The sequence below is a fragment of the Tetranychus urticae genome, chromosome 2 (assembly GCF_039701765.1).
Source record: "Tetranychus urticae isolate SD_2017Ah chromosome 2, NJAU_TeUrti_SD_1.0, whole genome shotgun sequence".
Taxonomy (NCBI): Eukaryota; Metazoa; Arthropoda; class Arachnida; order Trombidiformes; family Tetranychidae; genus Tetranychus; species Tetranychus urticae.
In genome coordinates this window covers 4,500,364-4,520,790 of record NC_142959.1, presented here as the reverse complement: position 1 = coordinate 4,520,790, position 20,427 = coordinate 4,500,364, and the positions used below count along the sequence as shown (strand labels likewise).

The following is a 20,427-nucleotide window of genomic DNA, read 5'->3' as shown; positions in this document are numbered from 1 at the left end:
GGGTTGAATCTTTGGAAATGAAATTAAGAATGTTTTGTCAGTTTGGAAAGAAAACTTGGAATTGAATTGTGGGCCTGAACTATTTTAATCTTAATGGAGGATTAGAATCGTTAGGAGTCTCGGTTGATTGAAAAGCTAATTGTCATAGACTTATTTTGGCGTTTGTAATTGCTCGCTTTAAATTTTTTTTAACTTGACTTAACTTATGTTCAACTTGTCTTTCAGACACTTTTTCATATTCAATCATCATCATCTTTTTTGCCCTTTTATTAAGTTGGTTTATGCAAAAGATGCTTTGAAATATCAACTGAACCGTCTCAAAGTGTTGCGATAATTTGTTTTGATTAATGTCTTCTCTCATCTCTAGTGATTTGAGTGTTTAACAAATTTAAATATTGCAAGAGAGGTAAAAAATTTCCAAAAATGTTGATCAAATATTAGGTTTTTAATAAACATTGACGAAATTTTGCTCGAAAAATGGAAACTTTGTGTTTCAAATTCGCGCTTTCAGTAATATCCAATCCTGTGGACCTGTATTTATTAGATACATTATTATACATTTATTATCAACATTATCAATCTTCAATTAACAGTCTGAAAGAAATTTGTCTTAATTTTCTGTCTTCTTCTGCATCATCTTCCTGTTATCATTCGTTTTTCATAACTTTAATGCTTTAAGCAACAATTTTGCTAAACATTGGAGACTTAATATTTGAAGTTGCCGCTTTCCCAATATCTGATCCTAGAGGATCCTTATTTATTAGATATTTGTATCTGTTCAAACGCAATGTTTTGATTGTTTTTTTAATTTAGTTGAGTTTAATTCATGTATCTTTAGTTTATCAATCTTGCTGTCTTTTCAACATGTTGCCGTGTCGGTCAAGAATTTTACTGAGCACAGATTGCTGGAATTCGCTTCTTCGCCCTTGTGCTAATCAATTTCTTGTGCTAAACCAAAACAGAGAAATTAGGAAATGGCGAACTTGGCCAAATGATTGGCTACCGTTTCAATGGAAAAAGCCTGAACTTTTACCTGGGTATTTTGATTCTGGTGATAGAAAGGAAGGTTTGAATAAAATTGACTTGGATCAACTGAAGCCAATGTTGAAAGACATGAAGATTCTTGAAAAGTATGTATTCTATTGAATGATGATGATCTAATTCCTAATTCAACGTTGTTTTTGCTTTAATTTTTTACAGCGCTCCAGAATCTGTACGGAAGATGTACACCCTCAGATTCGCTAGAAGAGTAAGCAGATTAAGATTCAATTAGAAATTACAAATTAATATGATTATTCTACTTTAGAAAGAGCTGAAGATTTTGCAAAACGAGGAATACACGCGATCATTGCCTATTCGAAGACGTTATTTAGATGAGGACGGATATGAAAAGAAAGGTTTGTATAAGATGCTAAATGCTCAATTTGAAATGTGTCAATCAACTAATTATCTTCATTATTCCAATAGTAATCCGACTGACAAACACAATAAGACATATGAGAAAAATCATTCGTGAGGAAGCTCCTGACGTGAGTTCAATTTACTCGTTTTACTAACTTGGTTTTCAGACAATTGATTTATTTTTTTCTATTCACAGAGCGCTGGCCATAAAATAGCAGTCTCCAGGTTCATAAATAAGCGTTATAAATTTTTAGTTGAATTGTATAAAATGGACCGGGAAACATGTAATATGCTTTGCGAAAAGCTAGAAATTGATTTTAAACCACCGATTCCATACTATTGGCCATATCCTTTTCTTGAAAGAAAAAGAACCATCAGACAAACTTGTGAAAAATATTGTAAAGATCTTAAGCAAAAGAAAATTGACGAATACAGAGCAAAACTCGAAGAAGAGCAGGTAAAATTCAAGGAGGAAAAAGAAAAAACTCTTCAATGGATCAATCAAACCATGGCGGAATTTAAAATTACGGAAGATATGTTACAAGATAAACAACCACCTCTTCATTTCTTGTCACAATACGAATTTCTCGAGTAGGAATTATCACTGAACAATTAGAATTTTGTAAATTAAATCATTTGATAGAATAAACTATAGTTGATATTAACTGGATTTATGTGTTTAATGGTGAATGGTATTTAAGTATCTAATCAATTTACAATAATTTAAAAAGTTGCTTTAGTTTCCTATTTCCTCTTCAATTACTAGATAAATGGACTACGCTTGAATCGAATCCATGAAATTTCGTATTTCATATAAATTTGGGGTCTTTATAGCCTTCAACCTCAACAGCTTTTCTCAACACAACAGAAGACCAAATATTATAATATTTGACCAAAGATCCTGGTAATAAGACTAATTAAAGGTTAACCAAGAATCAAAACTAGGATTGAAATAAATTAATTTATTAAGCTTCATGAATCGAGGCACCTTAAATTAAGTTTAAACCAAAACTTTTGAGTTTTACCAAAATGGTAAACAAATTTATCAACAGGGAAACATTACGTAAAAACATCAACTTTGTTGTTTGTTTACAAGCTTTGTATTACCTTCACCAGGATCATCATCAGGTAATGCTTCAAATTTATTATAACCCATAAAAAGGTTTAAAGATCCACCTATTTCAGCCGGATCCATAGGGCTTATAGTAACAACTTGTTCAGGTAAATCATACGTCTTAATATCCTCTTTTGGCAACATAGCTTCAATATCAGGATCGCCTTGCTGGTTAATGTACGCTGATTTAAGTTTCTCTCGTTTTTGTTTTCTCAATTTGATACGAAGTTCTCTCATTTGTTTTTCAATTTTTTCCTTGGCTTTTAATTTTCTTTCCTGCTTTCTCTTGGAAAATCCTGAAAGATTAAAGTAAAACACAATTAAAATCTCAAATATAAAATCAAAACAAGAAGCAGAAGCTTGCATTTACTTACCCGTTAAATAATCTCGACGTTCCTCTTCATCAAAAACTAGATTCAATTTTCTCAGCTTTTTCATCTTCTTCTTTGCCATTTTAAATTGTGATTTGACAGGTAATTAGCCAAATAAACCCAAAATAATACACAAGAAAAGATTTAGACAATTAATTTAAAAAAAGTCAACAATTTTTGTTCATGTTAAAACACATGTTCAACAGACATGCCTAAAAGGGGGTCGTATACGAAATATAGCTTGTCAGTGAATCATGTTTACTCAATAATTGAGTTAATTATTGATTACAATATTTGTATTTAATAACATTTAATTTCTAATTTTAGATTTTTTCCAACTCTACACCAAAACCCAACAAAAGCTCAGTGGATTAATTTAATCTCTCGTAATGGTCATAACCCAAGTGACTGTAATGCATTCAAGTTATTACATTACAAAATTGAATTGTGCAACTAAAAAATTCAAGTTATTATCAATAATTACTGAAACTTATTCAACATTGTAGACTTGATTATTCAACAATGATACTATTGATAGCAGTTTACATGATGCTATTAAGTAACCACTGTTCATCAACTGTGAGACTAGTAATTGAATTCAAAATAGATTGATATTTTAACCTTTAAACTTGAGTTATTTTTAAGGCTTTCAACAATCACTAAATCTTTACCATCTAACACAAAGGAAATTTTTAATTTCATGTTTACATTGGAATGAACCATTTCTCAGTTGGATTCAGAAATCTTACCAGTTTAACCTTGATTCTGGTTTCAATTTATCCAACCAAAACAAACATCCAGAGTAATTTAATCCTAAAAGTAAACCAGCAAAAACATTGCATTCAAAAGGGTAAAAAATGAACCTAAAAATATTGTTACATTCTTACTCTTGATTCCTCAATCAGTATTTCAATCTTTAAGCAATCAACCAAGTTAATTAAAAAGCGAACTGAACGAGTAAAAGGTTGGAAAATGCAGAGAACCTAGATTTACGTTCAATATATTGAAGTCTTTTTTTTTATCAAATTTACTCCAGACCTTTCACCTTTGATTACTGCACAATTATAATGGTTGAATTGGTTGAACATTTATTTGAAACTAAATTGAATAAAATAATAGAAGAAGAAAAAAATATTTCATGAGAAAAGGTTCAGACATGCGTTGAGTTATTGATGGTAAAACAGGCAAAAAGTGGAAACAGTGGAAAGAATCCATGAAATCAGTTGAACATTCAACATCTTACATGTTATATTGAATCTTGATGTTGAAAAGTTGAGAGAAAAGTTTCATTAAAGTAAATTAATTAACCTGGAAATAAAAATCAAATCAATATTCAAGATTGGCGTCAATACTTGAAGTTGGCGCAAAAAGGAGGCAAAATTGTAACTCGTTAACTTGATGTAACTGGACTTATGTGTTGACGTTAAATTTAATTTAAGTTTCTATTTAATTTTACTATTGACATTTTAAACATTTACAATAATTTAAACAAGTGACTTTAGTGTAATCAGTGGAGATATGGGTTACGACTTGAATCGATTCCGTGGACCTGTTAGCTCAGTTGTTATCTGTTGTATTTGTCAGTCTGTTTTAGATGATCCCATTCAAAGTTATGCCTGTAAACATGTCTACTGTCGATCCTGTATAACTCCACTTTTCAATGGTACAACAGCTAACACCAATGAGGGAAGTAATACTCCGGCCTCGTCTTCATCTTCCTCTTCCTCTCTATCTGGTAATACCAATAACCACTCTGCTGCTGCTGCTAGTCAACAAGCTATAACCTGTCCTAAGTGTAAAAAAGCTTTAGCACCAAGTGACCTTGAGATACCCAAGAGTGTTAAAACCTTTCTATCCAATTTAGAGATAAAATGTGACTTTGCTTCAAATGGATGTTACCAGTATGTCAAACTAGAGGATCTTGGGTCACACAGCGAGTCATGTTCATTTAACCCGGAAAACAGTTTAACCTGTGCCAATAATTGTGGAGCTGTGATGAAACGAAAGGAAACGGCGACCCATTGTTGTCTCAATTACCTGCAATCGGTTATATCTGAGAGGGATGCTTACATTGACGAGATTGTTAAAGAATGTCGAGAACTTAAGTCAGAGAATCGACGTCTCAAGACAAATAATGGAAAGTTGAAGGAAGAGGTTGAAAAGCAACGAGATGAGATACGAAAATTGAAAAGTGAACTCGACTCTAAAAAGGGACTTACTTCGCTACTAAAATTTGACCTACTCTATTCTCAATCAAAGGCAGTCTCTGAGGAACATCGTAACTATATTCGAGAACTTCGAACCAAAGGATTAATCTCATCAAATAAAGTTTTCGAGGCAATGATTTTGGTTGATATCAACAATTTTACCCTCAAAGAGTCAAACACAAGGAAAGCGTAAGTAGACATAACCAGAAGTATCAAACCTTTAAACATTCCCCAAAATTTGCGCTTTTAAACCCTTCACATCTTTCTCAACCCATAAACAAGCTAAATATTTGATTAAAAATTCTGGTGATTAAAGGTTAACCAAAAGCCAAAATAAAAATTGACTGAAATAATGCAATTTATTGAGCATCTTAAGCAAAACCATTTTACCAGTTTTACCAAATCTTTTTAGGTTCATCTTAAATATTTCCAAGTCTTTTATATCAAAATCGTCCCTTTCATTCGCACTTTCCTCGTTATCACTCAGATCACCATGAATCTTTCACCATATTTGCTCAAAGACGTTAGTCAAAGTAAAAATAAACTGACATTTCAAAGTTAGTAATTCAGATTGCCCTTTATATCAATTTATCTCGTCTTTTCTGCCCTTTAAATAATTAAACAACAATCTAACTTGTCAGTGTCTTCCATCATCCTCAAGCTGTTTGCTGCATCATGAAACTCTCCGTTGTTTACCTGGCAATTCTGATGATAATATTACATATCGATTTAATAAGACACATTTCGTGACTGCAACATAATTTAGGTTTGTTCATTCCCATGCGAAAACCTTATGAATACAATAAACAAAAGGAAAGAAAAATGAAAAAATTTCAGGAACTTTTAAACATCCAATTGTCAAATCATTAAACTTCTATTACTTGATTATCATTGCAATCATTTTAATAGTGAAAATGAGAGGAAACAAGAAGAAACTTTCTTTCACCATTAAAAAGTATAACCAAGACATAAATGTTTAATAACTAAACCAACTTTAGGTTTACCAAGTTCAAGATTATTATCGATATTACCATTATTACAATCATTATTATTTTTTGCAAAATCTGGTTACCTTGATTTACCAGACAAAAAAAGCATTTAATTCATTTCAATAATTTCAATGTTTCCAGCGGCAGTTGATAATTGAAAAGTTGCAGTTCTTGGTTTAACCTTTCAACCTTAGCAATCAATAAACTAAATTTGATAAAATTTCCAGACCTCGAGATTAACCAGAATCTCTCAATGGAAATTGAAATAAATATTTTTAGGTTAACCTTTAACATTGACAACAACTGGTAAAGGTAATCAACCTTTTTCAACCCAAAAAGATCAATTGTATTACAATGAAAACTTATTGAGACTATTATTGAAAATTATCGCGTCTACCTTAATTTGAATTTAATTGTTCCAATAACAATTGAAACCAGTTTAAAGGCATTTTGGGTTTCTTTTTGTCAACCCAGATGATTGATTAGCAATAATCATTATTGATCACTTTAAAGTCAACCCAGACCATTCATAACCAGAGGTTGAAACCTTGATCTTAACAAAAGTAGTTAATAAATCTATGGTATTTTAAATTGTCAATATAAATTAGTGCCTAATCTTGATCATTAACAATAATAGTTGGAAGGAAGAAGAAAAAATTGGTTCAAGGAATACTGAAAATAAGCCAAAATGTTGGCTTTATGAGCTTAAATGAGATTCGCTTCTTGCATCTTGTATTGCCTTTAAATAATAGTTTCAGCTTATAATTGATTAGACTAATTAATTCTGAATACTGTTCCTCTCTATTCAGATAATTATTAGATTATCTGAAAATTAACTAATATTCAAGATGATAATCACGTTTCTATCCTAAAAACAGCCAAAGAAGAAAAAGCAAAACCGAATTTTTGTTTCTCTCAAGTGTTAACCTTATTGATGTTGTTTTTTTACAGAATTTTTTGTCCATTCCTTTTGATTCTGTTTTGGATTAACATGAATCTTGATGAATTGTTATACATTGAAAAGTGTTGTACATGGGAAAATGGATTAAAAGGATTTAGGTTAAGACTTTAAAACACGACAATTGACAAGATTAACCAGAAATATTGTGATGCAGTTGTAATGTTGAACTGGAATAATGAAAATTGATTTCAATTGATTTTTTTTGTCTTTGTTTTCTTGATCAAGGATTAAAGGTGATTTATGATTAAATTAAATTAGATGGGAAAATGAAAAGTCCAATAATCCGATTGCTGTGTTGATCCGAACAAGGCTCATCTTGATTAAGTTATCATTTTTCGGTTGCTTGATCAAAGTAATCTTTTTACTCTTTTGCTGCATCTTTTCAAATGTTGACGGTTTGCTTGTTGGTTCTGATGATGATGATAAAAATAATAATGATAATGGTGATGAGCTGGGTGATGATGGTTTCTGCTGTGAACAAACTGTTCCATAAGATTTACCAGAAAAACCGGAAAATAATTAACATGTCAACCCATTTATTGTAAGTTTCCCTTCATCTTAAGACAAGACATTCCGAAATGGGTAAACCTAAGGTTAACCCTTAATTTTGTTTTGTTTTTTCATCTCTTCTTCTCCTTTTTATCCTTTCATTTTGCTCAGGAATTAGTCAACATTATTAATATAACATACAATAATACCATTATTAAACCAAGATTAAAGATTAACTCTAAACAAGTGATAATACAAAGTATATTAAGTTTTCATGAAACTCCCAGTGTGAGGATGTCATCTTTACATTTCAACATTTGTCTTGGGCTAAAGTCAGGATTCATGACAATGGTTGAATCAACTGATAGTCTTAAAAGTTAATGAGCTTGACTTCAACAATCAAAATATCTTAATGAGCATAAACAGCTTGGATCAACTGAAAAACACGAAAAAGTCTCATCTCAATTGAAACCAATATCGGGTTTGCATTAAAGGTTAGTGAAAAAGTCGTTGAATATTAGTAAATTTTAGGTTCAAAATGTAAAGATCACTCCATTTAGTTTCAAAGCTTATTTACTGAACAAGTCAACTCGTCTTGATTCATAATTAAAATGCTAAAATAATGATCTTTTAAAAGGAAAAAATGGTTTGTAAGAAAAAATGAATTGAAGCAAGGATGCGTTGAGTGATTCATTACTTGACTCTGAAGATTTTTCAGGTTGAAAAAAAACGAATTCAGAGAAGAGAAAAAAGTGAAACATGAGAGTCTTGTTTTGGAAGCAATGATCAACTAATGCAAATCAGTTGATTTGAACAAACATTGAAACTATTAAATGACATTTCTATTGAAAGGTTTAAAGAGGTTTAAACTGATGTAACCATTAAGTTTAATGCAAAACAAATGGTGAATCCAATTGATGTTATTGACTAGTTGGGAGAATCGGTTAAAGACTTGAAGGCAAAAATTAATACGATGTTGATAACAAGATGTAATAACATTGAATGAACACTGTTTGATGAGCCCATTGATGAACACTTTCAACATCTTTTCATCGCAACCATTACTCTACATCATGAGCTGCTTTAATAATAGATAAGGAATCTTTCATTGAACAAAAGTTTCATTCTTTATCTTTCATCAGCCTTTCAGTTTCAAAAATTTGATCAAAGAAAATGTAAGAGCAGAGAAGAAGGCAAAAAACGAAGAAAGAGTTTCTGGTTCATGATAAGATTCAAGATTAATTCAACTTTAATTTTATATATTAGATGTTTTTTCCCACTTTTATCAACATCTTGATCGGCAAGAAGCGAGATAAACATTTCATCAGTTTTCATTCATTCTTTTCATCTTTATTGTTGCACCAAATGAATTACATGTTAACATTTTCTGTATCAACACTTGAACACTTTTTCAGCCAATATTAACATTTTCACGACAAAGTTTCGCATAATCGAGTTAACTCATGAAAAGTAATGAAAAAAAAGAGAGAAAATTATCTCAAAGAAAATTCTTTGTTTTCCTTCTTGATAAACATTGAGCTATTCTTGGTTTTACATTAAGACTGAAAAAAATGAACATCTGAACTTTATCTGGCTAAATTGATGATGAATCGGAAGGAAATGAATCCAATAATAACTTGCAGTTAAATTTGATTCTCAATTTTTTTTCGTTTTTTCAAAGTTCTCTTTGTCTAGTCAGAATCTTTTTTTTGAAACAATTGATGGTTTTACATGGATTGGAGTTTCATGGTTAGATTGAGATAAAGATATAAATGAATAGTAAAAAGGATAATGGGAAATGCGCTGGGATTTTTTACTCCCAACTCTATCCATTTATGCATCTTATTTATCGTTGAATGACATTTTTGACGATTCAGTTGATAACTTGGAATGACGATGATTCCCTGTGTTTGACTCAGATTCTGTCAAGAGAAATGAGTAACAACAGAAAACCTTTTTAACCAGTTATTACTTTTTTTTACTTTTCCTTATTTTGGGTTATCTTTTTGTGCCATTTATTTCTGGTTTGTTTTTGTCTTGGTTGTAACACACATTTCCAACTGTTACTTTCAATATTTACTTTGATTGTTGTTTACAAGGTAAAAGGTGGAAGATGGTGATGAGAAGAGGAAAATGTTGGAATTTTTTTTCTTCTTTTTTCTCAGTTTATCTCTTCGAATGAAATTCATTGATTTGCCTAACAAAATACATGTTCAATTCCCGACTGGCCTTCTTTTGATCATCATTTGATTTATTTTTGCCTTCCTTTTTTTGGGTTGAGTTTTCTGGTTCTGTTTATTTTACCCAAAAAATTAGTAAATTACTTTATAAAATTTTAATACCTTTTTCGTTGAGCAATCAACATTGTTCAATTTGGTTAATTGCTTGTTACCTGAGATGGTGAAAGTTTTCCATGTCAGTCAGTTGTTTTCATAAATAATAAATGAACCTCAAAGGTATTGCAACAGGGAAAGATGAATGTTCATGTTTGGTTAGACAATTGATCAAAATGTGGATCTGAAAGGTTATTTACAGTTAAGAGACACTTTTCACCTTTCAAAGTACATTTGCCATTTTATCTGGGTTTTGGGTTCGCTTTTGGGTTTTAAATTTTCGCCATTTGTTCAATGTTGTATTTTTGGGTTGAAAATCTGTCAAAGGTTGAAATCAATTGGGTAAAGTGGTGTTGAACGGTCTATTAGAATGATAATGATTAAACGCAAACATATAATAATGCCATTAGCTGATTGATTGGAGTGATGAGGATACAGTTAAATCATTAAATCATCATCATTATCAATATCAACAATTTGCTTGAGCAAATATTTGCTTACCTTTCCTGATCGCGATTGTTTCGCCTTTATTTATTGCCTTCTCTCCATGTTTAACCCAATTCTGTTCAATTACAACAGCTGATTCTTTTCCTAATTGTAAACGTTTTATGTAAAAAAAATTGCAAAAAATGCTTCTTGTTTTTGTTTCCTTCAATCATGACAAATGCTGTCAAACAAATTGCATTTTATTTTGTCTAATTGTTGCTTCTTCAACAAATTGATACATTAAATTGTACATTAAAAATGAAAAGAGTAAAATCAAGAGTAGTTAGTCAATGAAAAGATGGTTATTTTTAGAGACAAATTAATCTCCGATTTGACCAAATAACACTAATAAGCTTGGAAAATATCAGTTGATCAGGTAATTGGATAATAATTATGATTCTAATTGATTCCAACTTGACCATTGAAAAGATAATTAGTGGATGCAATTTATTTTAGATTAATAAATCTATTGTTAGCTGTTCGTTGTAGGTAATCCTTCAACTGTACATTAATTAATTTAAGGAAAAGGCCAATGTAAACATTTCATGAGATTCTGGACAACGGTTCAGCAATAGTAATGATAGCATCTTTGAGTCTATGATAGCTTGCTTGAGTCTTTTTGGAGTTTATTTTGTTACCTTTTGTCAATTCAACTAATGATTACATGAATACATCAACTATGTTCATCAAAATATCGCTGACTATTTTAAAGTACTTGACCCGGTCTCTCGTCCAGCACTTCTTTTTGACTTCTTTTGCTGTCATTTCGTTGTCTGTAAGGGAAGCCATTATATTTTATCCTCTTTCATTTCCCAAGAATGCTAAACTCTATTCATTATCATTGATTCCTCTTATTTCAGTTTCAGTTTGATCACTTCTTCCATTCACTTTTATTGATAAGTGAAAGCTTTTTTATCAAACAATAACCAACCGAGGTTCTCATAATGGGCTTCAATTTCATCAACAAGTTACTTTCGACTCTTTTATCGGTCCCTCTGGAATGAGCCTTCAAATAATGTGATTATGCCTCCGTTGGGGCTGACTATTAGTGTCTCATACAGACATTCATCAGCAACTATGGGAGCGTACTTTTAACGAACTGATCTGATTTTACTATCAATGACCTAAAATAGACTTATTTTTTACACTTGTTATCGATAATCGCGTTTAAGATATAAAACTTTGCTTATTTCCTACTTTCTCCTTTCAATGTTTCTTTTAAAGATTTTTTTGATATAAAAATGTCAAAACTTATTTAGCTTATCATGAGAAAGCAAGCATTTATACGAAATTTCATATTGAATTACAGATATTTTTTGTTTCCCTTTCTTGTTGATTTCATGCCCAATTCGTCCATCAAGAAGTGAAACCAAACACTCTTAATCAGAAAAACAATCTTCGAAGCAAAGGTGTTCCAGAATCCTGGGGATTGTACATATAGCTTTACATTTCATGCTCTTAACGTTGAAACAATTTAAATCAAAGTCGCTCTAGAACAATTGAAAGCTTGATTGTCCAAACACAATTTACAATGACCATATTGAATCAGATTTTGTTTTTTGTTCAAAGTAAATCAAATAAAAACTGACGATAAAATATCATTATCTATCAATTTATCACAGACAAGTATGAAGTTAGTCGTAAAAAATCTGTTCAAGCAAGTTGACAATTTTCAGGTTAACTTCAACTCGAACTGAAACATATCTCGATTCGGCCTGAAATCGAAAAATTCTGACTCTTCTTATTTCGACTCCAAATAATTGCCCAAAAACTGAAAAATAGATTCTCGGAGAAACAAGAAAATTTTCATTTAAACAACAATCTATTCAATCTTGAAAATTCCAGAAGCTCTCAATAATGATACTAAACGATTTGCATGGAATTTTTTTTCTCCAGAAAATGTTTCATCCTTTAAATAAATCAAAATTTGCTTATTTTTTAATATAAAGAAAGTCGATTTTGATTGAGAATAAAATATTATTAGATTGACATTATGGATAACTATTGATGGAGCAACTTCATTTGATTACAATATCGATGTAATGGCAAAAACATTTGAAATGGATTGGCAAAACTGGAGCAGCAAGAAAAAAAAAGGTTGAAAAATTGTCCGTAAAATCCATTAATAAAACAATTTTGTCGAGTTTATTTTTCATTTTTTATTCCAGAAAATAAATGATGTAACGTGAAATATCACACAATTTTGTGACAAAAAAAAGGACAATTTAAATGCGATAAAGTATAAAGTGTTTGAGTTGAAATGATGGAAACAATTTTGGCAAACATTTGAATGGCATTTCAATACACTTGGATGGGTTGATGAGTGAAAATGTAATGAAATGCTAATTGATGGACAAAAGTGAAAAATTGAAATGTTGCTCTTCCATTGATTAACCCAACATTGACAACAATCAAATAATCTGGTTCAATGAATTCTTGGGTGTGTTGCTTATCAATTAATGTTATTCATGATTATTGAGATTAGACCAACAATAATACTGCCAATCAAAGGTTAACATGAACTGTTCAACATTTCAATGTCTTTTCAAGATATTCCCATTGACTCTGATATTGATTTACTCATTTAACCTCAACAGCAAATGTTGATTTACATTTCACCTGATTTTATCTCTTTTTTAGTGTTTATTATTATCGGAATCGTCATGAAGAGAGCAAGGTAAAAATGGAAATATCATGATAATAATGAAAACCTTGTAATTTTCAATTCTAATTTTGTATTGATTGTTGCTCTGTCTTATGCTAATGCATGGATGGCATTTTCAACTCTCTTTAAATTCACCAAACTGAATCTTTTAATGATGTTAATAACATTGAATTATCACATTTTGTCAATACTTTGTCGAGACAAAATGTGAATCTGTTAATTTAGTTCCAACTAATCACAATCAAGTGTAAAATGTTAATTTTTGTTTATTATTGTTACCAGGGAAACTTGAAAATGTTAACCTAAAAAAACCATTTCTGCAAGTTTTCAATTCATTTCTCGTTGCAACATTCAACATCTTCATCTTATAAACCTATTAATCAATTGATTTTTTTCTTCTTCTTTTCTTATTCTGTTCATGGTTGTTCATGATAATCTAAAGATTTGTTAACCAAAAATTATGTGTTACACAAATTTAATGATTAAAAATAGCTTTCAATTTGCTAAATCAATCAACTTGCTTCTTGTTGTTGTTTACAATTTAGATTAGCAAATCAAAATTGAATAAACTAAACAATGTGCTAATCGATTGATTGGTGAAGTTATTCTGGTTAACTCCAGGTTTTGGTTTAAATTTTGGGTTAAATTAAGGTTGAGGTTAAGGTTGAAGCTTTTCTGGTTTTCTGGTTTCTGTTAACCGATTGACTTATAAGCCAATTTGAATGAGATTGCTTAAGATGGTTAATAAATCATGTTTATTCATCATTTTTAGGTTCATTTTGAAACAATCAATTTGAAATGAATTCAATGATTCAATATAATAGAATTAAGATGAAAAATTAATTTACTGACAATATTGATGATAAATTATCGATAAATAATGGGTACAGTAAAACATCTTGTTTACATTGAATATCTAATAAAACACTAAAATCAATCTAATCGATAATCAACACTTAAATATTGATTCACCCTTTTCATTATTTGCTCAACGTTAGAATCATGATTAGTAATTTCAATTACCATTTCATTTAAAATAATTCACTCAACAATCTTATTAATAACTGTTCTGTTGCGAGTGAATTGCTTTAAACATTTGCTTAGATTGATTTTTAAAAACAATATTGAATTTTTGCCTTCCGATGTCCATAGTAACTAAATTAATATTAGTAATTTATATTATATCATCGAATTGGTTCGATTGAAATTTCAGTTTTTTATTGTTTCTAAAAATGTTCATTTGTCACTTGGCTATCTCATAACAATGGATGATGAAGACAATTGGTTCTGTTAATGATTGATAGTTGACTATCGATATATTCATTTCAATAATGTAATTTGAATCGTCTTAAAGATCAATAATGTAAATATGCTTTGTGTTGAAGTTTCCAATGAAAGTCTGGGAAAAGGTAAATCAATGATTTTGGGTTTGTTTTTGTTGGTTGCATTGTTTTTTTTAATTTAAATTTGGTAATGTCAATGACAATCAGTTGTTTAGCTAAATGAGAGTAAACTTGAAAGCTTGTTAGGGTTACAATTGTTAATAAATGTGAATTGACGGGTAAACCAGATTTAACCAGGATTCTGAAATAAGCTTACCTAATGAGAAATGAATGTTATTATGCATCACTGGTTAAATCTAATTATTGTATTACCTTGTTAATAATCTGCTTATTTGCTTCATCAACTTCTATTATAGTTAATCACTTTGACTGTTTAACTCTTTAGTTTGTTTGGTTTACTTGCATTTTTACTTTACTTTGTTGGCTTCTACGCAAATATCATTGATAAAATATGCTGATTAACACTGAATATTGACTAAATCAGATTATCGTATAATTGATTTTTGTTTGAAAAATCCAGATTAAAAGATTCCCAACAAGATTCGCCATAATTTAACCACTCAATTTGCAGACAGTTCAATCCTTTGGGTTGATAGAGTTTTTTAGTTTCTTAAAGTTTCTAGGAAAAAAAAGGAAGAAACAAGTCTGTTAGTTCATGGATGTAATTCAAAAAAATGGCAATCTTGCCTGAGGTATTGTCTTACCTTTTGTTCTTGGTGTAAATTTGGATGAGAATATGACTTAATTAAATTATAAGGTAAATACTGGGGTAAAAATGGAGGGTTGAGAAAGTGTGAAAAACTCGCAAAATGTTACTAATGAGTGTAAACAAAAAGTGTTTAATGTCAGAGCCTTAACAGAAATGAACAAAAGGTTTTTATAATGATTTTTTTCCGAGGTTTATAATCAAACCAGTTGACAGTTGAAGACAAAAGATGAAATATTTATAGTTGATTTTTTTTTGTATCCTCCGTCTACAGGGAATTACGTCGATTTGTTCGGGTTTTGGAAATGCTTGCTCCATTGGTTCATCCTGATTGGAAAATTTTAACAACCAACGCACTTTATATCTCTGTCTGTGTGGCACTTTTACTGGGAACCAGTGGACAGGTTATCGCCTTGACCAACAATTTTGAGCTGAAATTGAGAACAGAAAAATATTATGGTTTTCTTGTTACCGGCAATAAATTGGAGCTAATTTATGATCAATGTTGGAAGAGTGGTTATGCCGCACTAGCACCCTATGACTGTATCATTGGTATTTTCCCAAAGACAGTAACTAATCAACTTAAGGAAGGAGGCTATTTTTACGATTATACAAGTCTATATCGAAAAATGGCAAATGGATCGATGGAAACTGTTAAAGCAGTTTCTTAGAGAGAATCAAGTTCCCGGTAATCATACAAACTGATTGGAAATTAGAGAAGGAACCTTTTATCGAAAATTTTGTATTCGAGCGTTTTTGCTTGCGTTTATTAAGTGAATTATGCAGCAATTTCATTTTAACTAATCGATTATTCTCTTATGCAAAGTTTATGTTATACTAGCTAGTCTACAGCCTGATCTGATACTCGATTGTTGGATGTAATAAATTAAAGCAACTGTTAGTTACTTACGATAATAGTCTCGTTGATTATTCCGATCATATCTTGGAACCTTGAAATTTTTCTTTTCCTGTTTCCGCGTCTTTTTTCGCTCTGCACTTTCCTCGTCTCTTCTTTCTTTAGTAGCTCGGTACTCGGCTAGATTAGGCACGTTTTCCGCCAATCTCTCGATCTCTTCCATAACATCTGGACTGTATTTGACACCAAGAGTTTCAACATTAACAAATGTTTGAGCCAAACACAGCAATTTGTCCGGAGGAAAAGTATCACAGTAAGTAGTCATGAACGCGTTCCTTAATTGCCAATGGTCTTCCAATTCCCATGATTTACGTTGAGTTTTAATCTCTTCTTCATTCATGATTAAATTAGTGAAAACAATATAAATAAATAAATAAAAATCACAATATCAAAAAAATAATATTGACTGGTGTTGTCAAAAACATGTGTTAAAGTAAGCCAGGCTTACTTGAAGCCTTTCCTCATTCATGATTCATGAATGCAGTGAGCCGCCATCTATGAAGTAAACTTGTCACAGTAGCCCAAAAACCGGTAAATTGAATTGAAATTTTCCTCAAATAAGGTCGTTTTTTTAATAAACAATTGATATGGAAACAATCCAAACAAATGTTTTAAATAGACATAAATTGATAGTTACTATTAGTGATAATATTTCTGGTCCTTTAGAATACAAACAAAAAAACTTAAAACAGATTTTTCAGTGCTTTTGGAATAACTAATATAATAATCAAATCTTCCAAAAGGCAACAAATTCGGGATAAATTTGAATGAACAGACCAAAATTAAATCAATTGATGCTCACTAATTAATTAAACATTTAAGTAAAACAATTAATAGCAAAGAAACGGATAAAAAATCAAATAATGAAACTGAAATGTCACGGGGATTCGATCCATAAACCTATCCTCGAGGGGAACTCAAGGATCAGGTGCCTTTATCATGTAAGGCTTAGCACATCGTGTAGAGAAGTGAAGACAAAAAATGTACTAAACCTTTTTCTTGTTAGTACAATGATTAACCGTATTTAAATTTCCCAATTTCTATCAAATATTAAGACAATTAAGAAAAATTTACAATCTATTAAACTATTTCATTCATCTTTGCCAATAAAATTGAATAGATTCTCAACCGATTTGGATTATTTTACATTTACAGCAATAAATAAATCAATAAATAAATATCTATAAATTGATAGTTAGTATTTGTGATAATATTTCTAGTTCGTTAGAATAAAAATAAAGAAACTTAAACAGGATTCTTTAGTGCCTCTGGAATAACTAAAATAAATAATATCATTCAAAAGATAACAAATTAAAGATAAATTTGAATGAACAGGCCAAAATTGAATCAATAGATGCACGCTAATCAATAAAATATTTAAGTTTAACAATAAATAGCAAAGAAATGAATAAAAAAATCAAATAATGAAACTGCAAAGGTCACTGGGTTTCGATCCATAAACCTAACCCTTGAGGGGAACTCAAGGGTCAGGTGCCTGATCCATACAGGCTTGGGGACACTGGGTAAAACAATGGTGTCAAAAAATGTACATTACCAAATTGATTGTAAACCCATCATATCCAATTGAATTGAATTGATCTTCAAACAATTTGTATCATATGATCTAACTTACAAAAATATGGCTGGATTGGTTTGTGAAATGAGCCAACTTCAACGAAAAGCTTTACTGACAATTAAAATAATTAAAGTTGAATGAAAAGGCTGAGCATGGTTTTAAGACTATGGATATTAATAAACAGGCCATAATTGAATCAATAGATGCACACTTATCAATTAAAATATGCAAATTTAAACATAAATAGCAAAGAAACGAATAAAAAAATCAAATAATAAAACTGTAAGGTCACGGGGATTCGATCCATAAACCTTACCCTTGCGTGCACTCAAGGGTAAGGTGCCTGATCTACACAGGCTTGAGACAATGTGTAATGAGGTGAGCTCAAAAAATGGACATAAACCTTCCAATTGTTAGTTCAATGATTAACCATATTTAAATTTCCCAATTTCTATCAAATATTTAGACAATTAAGAAAAATTTACAATCTATTAAGCTATTTCATTCATCCTTGCCAATCAAATTGAATAGATTCTCAACCAATTTGTATTATTTAATATAACTTACAGCATTAAGGTGGACAAATTTTGGTGAATATTTTATTAATTTTCATGCATTTATACGTTTTAGGCCTTATCACTGTTATCTTGTTTTTTATGTTCTCAATGCTACTAATTATGAAATGGATCTAAACTATAACGAAAATAAGTCCATTTTAAGCGAACCTAGAGAAACTTGCCGAATACCAGTTCCTGTTGAACGAGTATCTTTGATGAATGAGGAAATTTGCCTAGATGGAGTAAAAATTAGTAAAAATGAAATTTCATTACTGGAGAGATGTAAACACCACCGAGTCAATCAAGTAAATCTAAATTGATTTGTGAAATAAACTTCAAACAAAAAGCTTTTTTGAAATTATTTGAGTTGAATGAAAATCTCTTTCCTCATTCAGGAATGTGATGAGCCGCCATCTATGAAGTAAACTTGTAACAGTAGCCCAAACACGGACAAATTGAACTGAAATTTTTCTCAAATAACGCCGTTTTAATAAACAATTAATATGGAAACAATCCATTAAAATGTTTTAAACAGATATAAATTGATAGTTAGTATTTGTGATAATATTTCCAGTCTGTTAGAATAAAAATAAAGAAACTTAAACAGGATTCTTTAGAGCCTTTGGAACAACTAAAATAAATAAAATCATCCAAAAGATGACAAATTCGGGATAAATTTCAATGAAAAGGCCAAAATTAAATCAATAGATGCACACTAATTAATTTAATTTTTAAATACAAACATAAATGGTAAAGAAATGGGTAAAAAAAATCAAATAATGAATCTTAAAGGTCACGAGGATTCGATCCATAAACCTAACTCTTGAGGAAGACCTCAAGAGTCAGGTGCCCGATCCATACAGGCTTGGAGACAATGTGTAGAGACGAGCGATCAAAAAATCTATTTAAAGAAATTAATTGTAAACCTATCATCGCCAATTGAATTGACTCGATTCTCTACCAATTATCATCAATTATCAACAACATTATCATATCGAATCAAGGCTGGATTGGTTTTTGCAATGAGTTAACTTAAACGAAAAATCTTTACGCAAATTGAAATAATTAAAGTTGAATGATGAGCATGACACTCTTAAAACCATGGATATTAATAAACAGGCCAAATTGAATCAATAGATGCTCAATAATCTAACAATAAATAGCAAAGAAACGGATAAAAAATTGAAAATAAAACTGAAAGGTCACGGGGATTCGATCCATAAACCTAACCCTTGAGGGGAACTCAAGGGTCAGGTGCCTGAACCGTACAGGCTTGGGGACGTTGTGTAAAGAAGTGAGTTCAAAAAATGTACCTAAACCTATTAAAAAAAGAATTGAATGAAAATAGATGAATATGAAACTCTTAAACCTGACTGAAATAATATTGAAAAAATTTACTAAAGTCTTCCAAATTAATAGAATTGACTTTTGATCTTTTTGGTTCATGAGAATATAAAACAAATGAATAAACGCGATTTTGCAGTGCCTTTGAAGTCACCATAAATATTTCAAATCTTCCAAAAGGCAACAAATTCGCGATAAATTTCAAAAAACAGGCCAAAATTAAATCAATAGATGCACACTAATCAATAAAATATTTAAGTTTAACAATAAATAGCAAAGAAATTGATGTAAAAATCAAATAAAAAAATTGTAAGGTCACCGGGATTCGATCCATAAACCTGACCCTCGAGGGGACCCCGAGGGACAGGTGCCTGATCCTTACAGGCTTGATACACTGTGTAAAGATGAAAGCTAAAAAAATGTACATAAACCTTTCCCTTGTAAATTCAATGGTTAACCATATTTAAAATTTTCAAATTTCAATCCAATATTTAGACTTTTAAGAAAAATTTACAATATATTAAACAATTTCATTCATCTTCGCCAATCAATTGAATAGATTCTCAACCAATTTGGATTATTTAATATAACTTACAGCAATAAGTTGATTTTGTGAAATAAACCTCAAACAAAAAGCTTTTTTGAAATAATTTGAGTTGAATGAAAATCTCAAAATCATGAATAACCGAATGAGAATTGGAAAAGTTGTTAACAAGAGGTTTTGAACTCGGAAAATGTTATGATTGCCTGATGCTCGCAGGTGTTTGTGACCTTGGTATTGTTAAGTAGATATATTGGTATAAGCCCCTGCTATAGAGGCACTGCTATTATGGCAGTGGGGTTAACCTGCCTTACCAATCATAACACTTTGTTGATCAGCTAATAAAAGGCTAATTAAATTTTTCTTTTTCGATGTATCGTTTGGTTCCAAATCGATGTATTGAAAAAAATTGTTAGCCATTTAATGTT

At 30.5% G+C, this 20,427-nt stretch overlaps 4 protein-coding genes across 4 annotated transcripts; 2 read left to right on the top strand and 2 right to left on the bottom strand.

Moving 5' to 3' along the window:
- The first annotated feature begins 799 nt into the window (after positions 1 to 799).
- Positions 800 to 2,066, top strand: bonsai (28S ribosomal protein S15, mitochondrial). Its single transcript, XM_015934209.3, has 5 exons — positions 800 to 1,130; positions 1,201 to 1,249; positions 1,307 to 1,397; positions 1,468 to 1,529; positions 1,598 to 2,066. Exons 1-5 carry the CDS (start codon positions 865 to 867, stop codon positions 1,994 to 1,996), a joined length of 867 nt encoding a protein of 288 aa, XP_015789695.1. The 5' UTR covers positions 800 to 864; the 3' UTR covers positions 1,997 to 2,066.
- A 277-nt stretch (positions 2,067 to 2,343) lies between these two features.
- vito (nucleolar protein viriato) lies at positions 2,344 to 3,077 on the bottom strand. The gene is made up of 2 exons (XM_015934210.2): positions 2,890 to 3,077; positions 2,344 to 2,811 (listed from the first exon to the last, which is right to left on the bottom strand). Exons 1-2 carry the CDS (start codon positions 2,966 to 2,968, stop codon positions 2,474 to 2,476), a joined length of 417 nt encoding a protein of 138 aa, XP_015789696.1. The 5' UTR covers positions 2,969 to 3,077; the 3' UTR covers positions 2,344 to 2,473.
- A 47-nt stretch (positions 3,078 to 3,124) lies between these two features.
- LOC107366571 (uncharacterized) lies at positions 3,125 to 15,974 on the top strand. Its single transcript, XM_015934202.3, has 2 exons — positions 3,125 to 5,282; positions 15,340 to 15,974. Exons 1-2 carry the CDS (start codon positions 4,405 to 4,407, stop codon positions 15,734 to 15,736), a joined length of 1,275 nt encoding a protein of 424 aa, XP_015789688.1. The 5' UTR covers positions 3,125 to 4,404; the 3' UTR covers positions 15,737 to 15,974.
- LOC107366572 (partner of xrn-2 protein 1) lies at positions 15,179 to 16,400 on the bottom strand. Its single transcript, XM_015934203.3, has 2 exons — positions 15,976 to 16,400; positions 15,179 to 15,496 (listed from the first exon to the last, which is right to left on the bottom strand). Exons 1-2 carry the CDS (start codon positions 16,319 to 16,321, stop codon positions 15,471 to 15,473), a joined length of 372 nt encoding a protein of 123 aa, XP_015789689.1. The 5' UTR covers positions 16,322 to 16,400; the 3' UTR covers positions 15,179 to 15,470.
- Between the last annotated feature and the right edge of the window lie 4,027 nt (positions 16,401 to 20,427).

Coding starts and splice junctions, on each gene's coding strand:
- bonsai (XM_015934209.3), top strand. CDS start 865: ATGTTGCCGTGTCGGTCAAGAATTTTACTGAGCACAGATTGCTGGAAT. Junction 1,131..1,200: donor GACATGAAGATTCTTGAAAA/GTATGTATTCTA, acceptor AATTTTTTACAG/CGCTCCAGAATCTGTACGGA. Junction 1,250..1,306: donor CCCTCAGATTCGCTAGAAGA/GTAAGCAGATTA, acceptor ATTCTACTTTAG/AAAGAGCTGAAGATTTTGCA.
- vito (XM_015934210.2), bottom strand. CDS start 2,968: ATGGCAAAGAAGAAGATGAAAAAGCTGAGAAAATTGAATCTAGTTTTT. Junction 2,812..2,889: donor ACGTCGAGATTATTTAACGG/GTAAGTAAATGC, acceptor TTAATCTTTCAG/GATTTTCCAAGAGAAAGCAG.
- LOC107366571 (XM_015934202.3), top strand. CDS start 4,405: ATGGGTTACGACTTGAATCGATTCCGTGGACCTGTTAGCTCAGTTGTT. Junction 5,283..15,339: donor GAGTCAAACACAAGGAAAGC/GTAAGTAGACAT, acceptor CTCCGTCTACAG/GGAATTACGTCGATTTGTTC.
- LOC107366572 (XM_015934203.3), bottom strand. CDS start 16,321: ATGAATGAAGAAGAGATTAAAACTCAACGTAAATCATGGGAATTGGAA. Junction 15,497..15,975: donor TAATCAACGAGACTATTATC/GTAAGTAACTAA, acceptor TCTCAATTTCAG/CTCAAAATTGTTGGTCAAGG.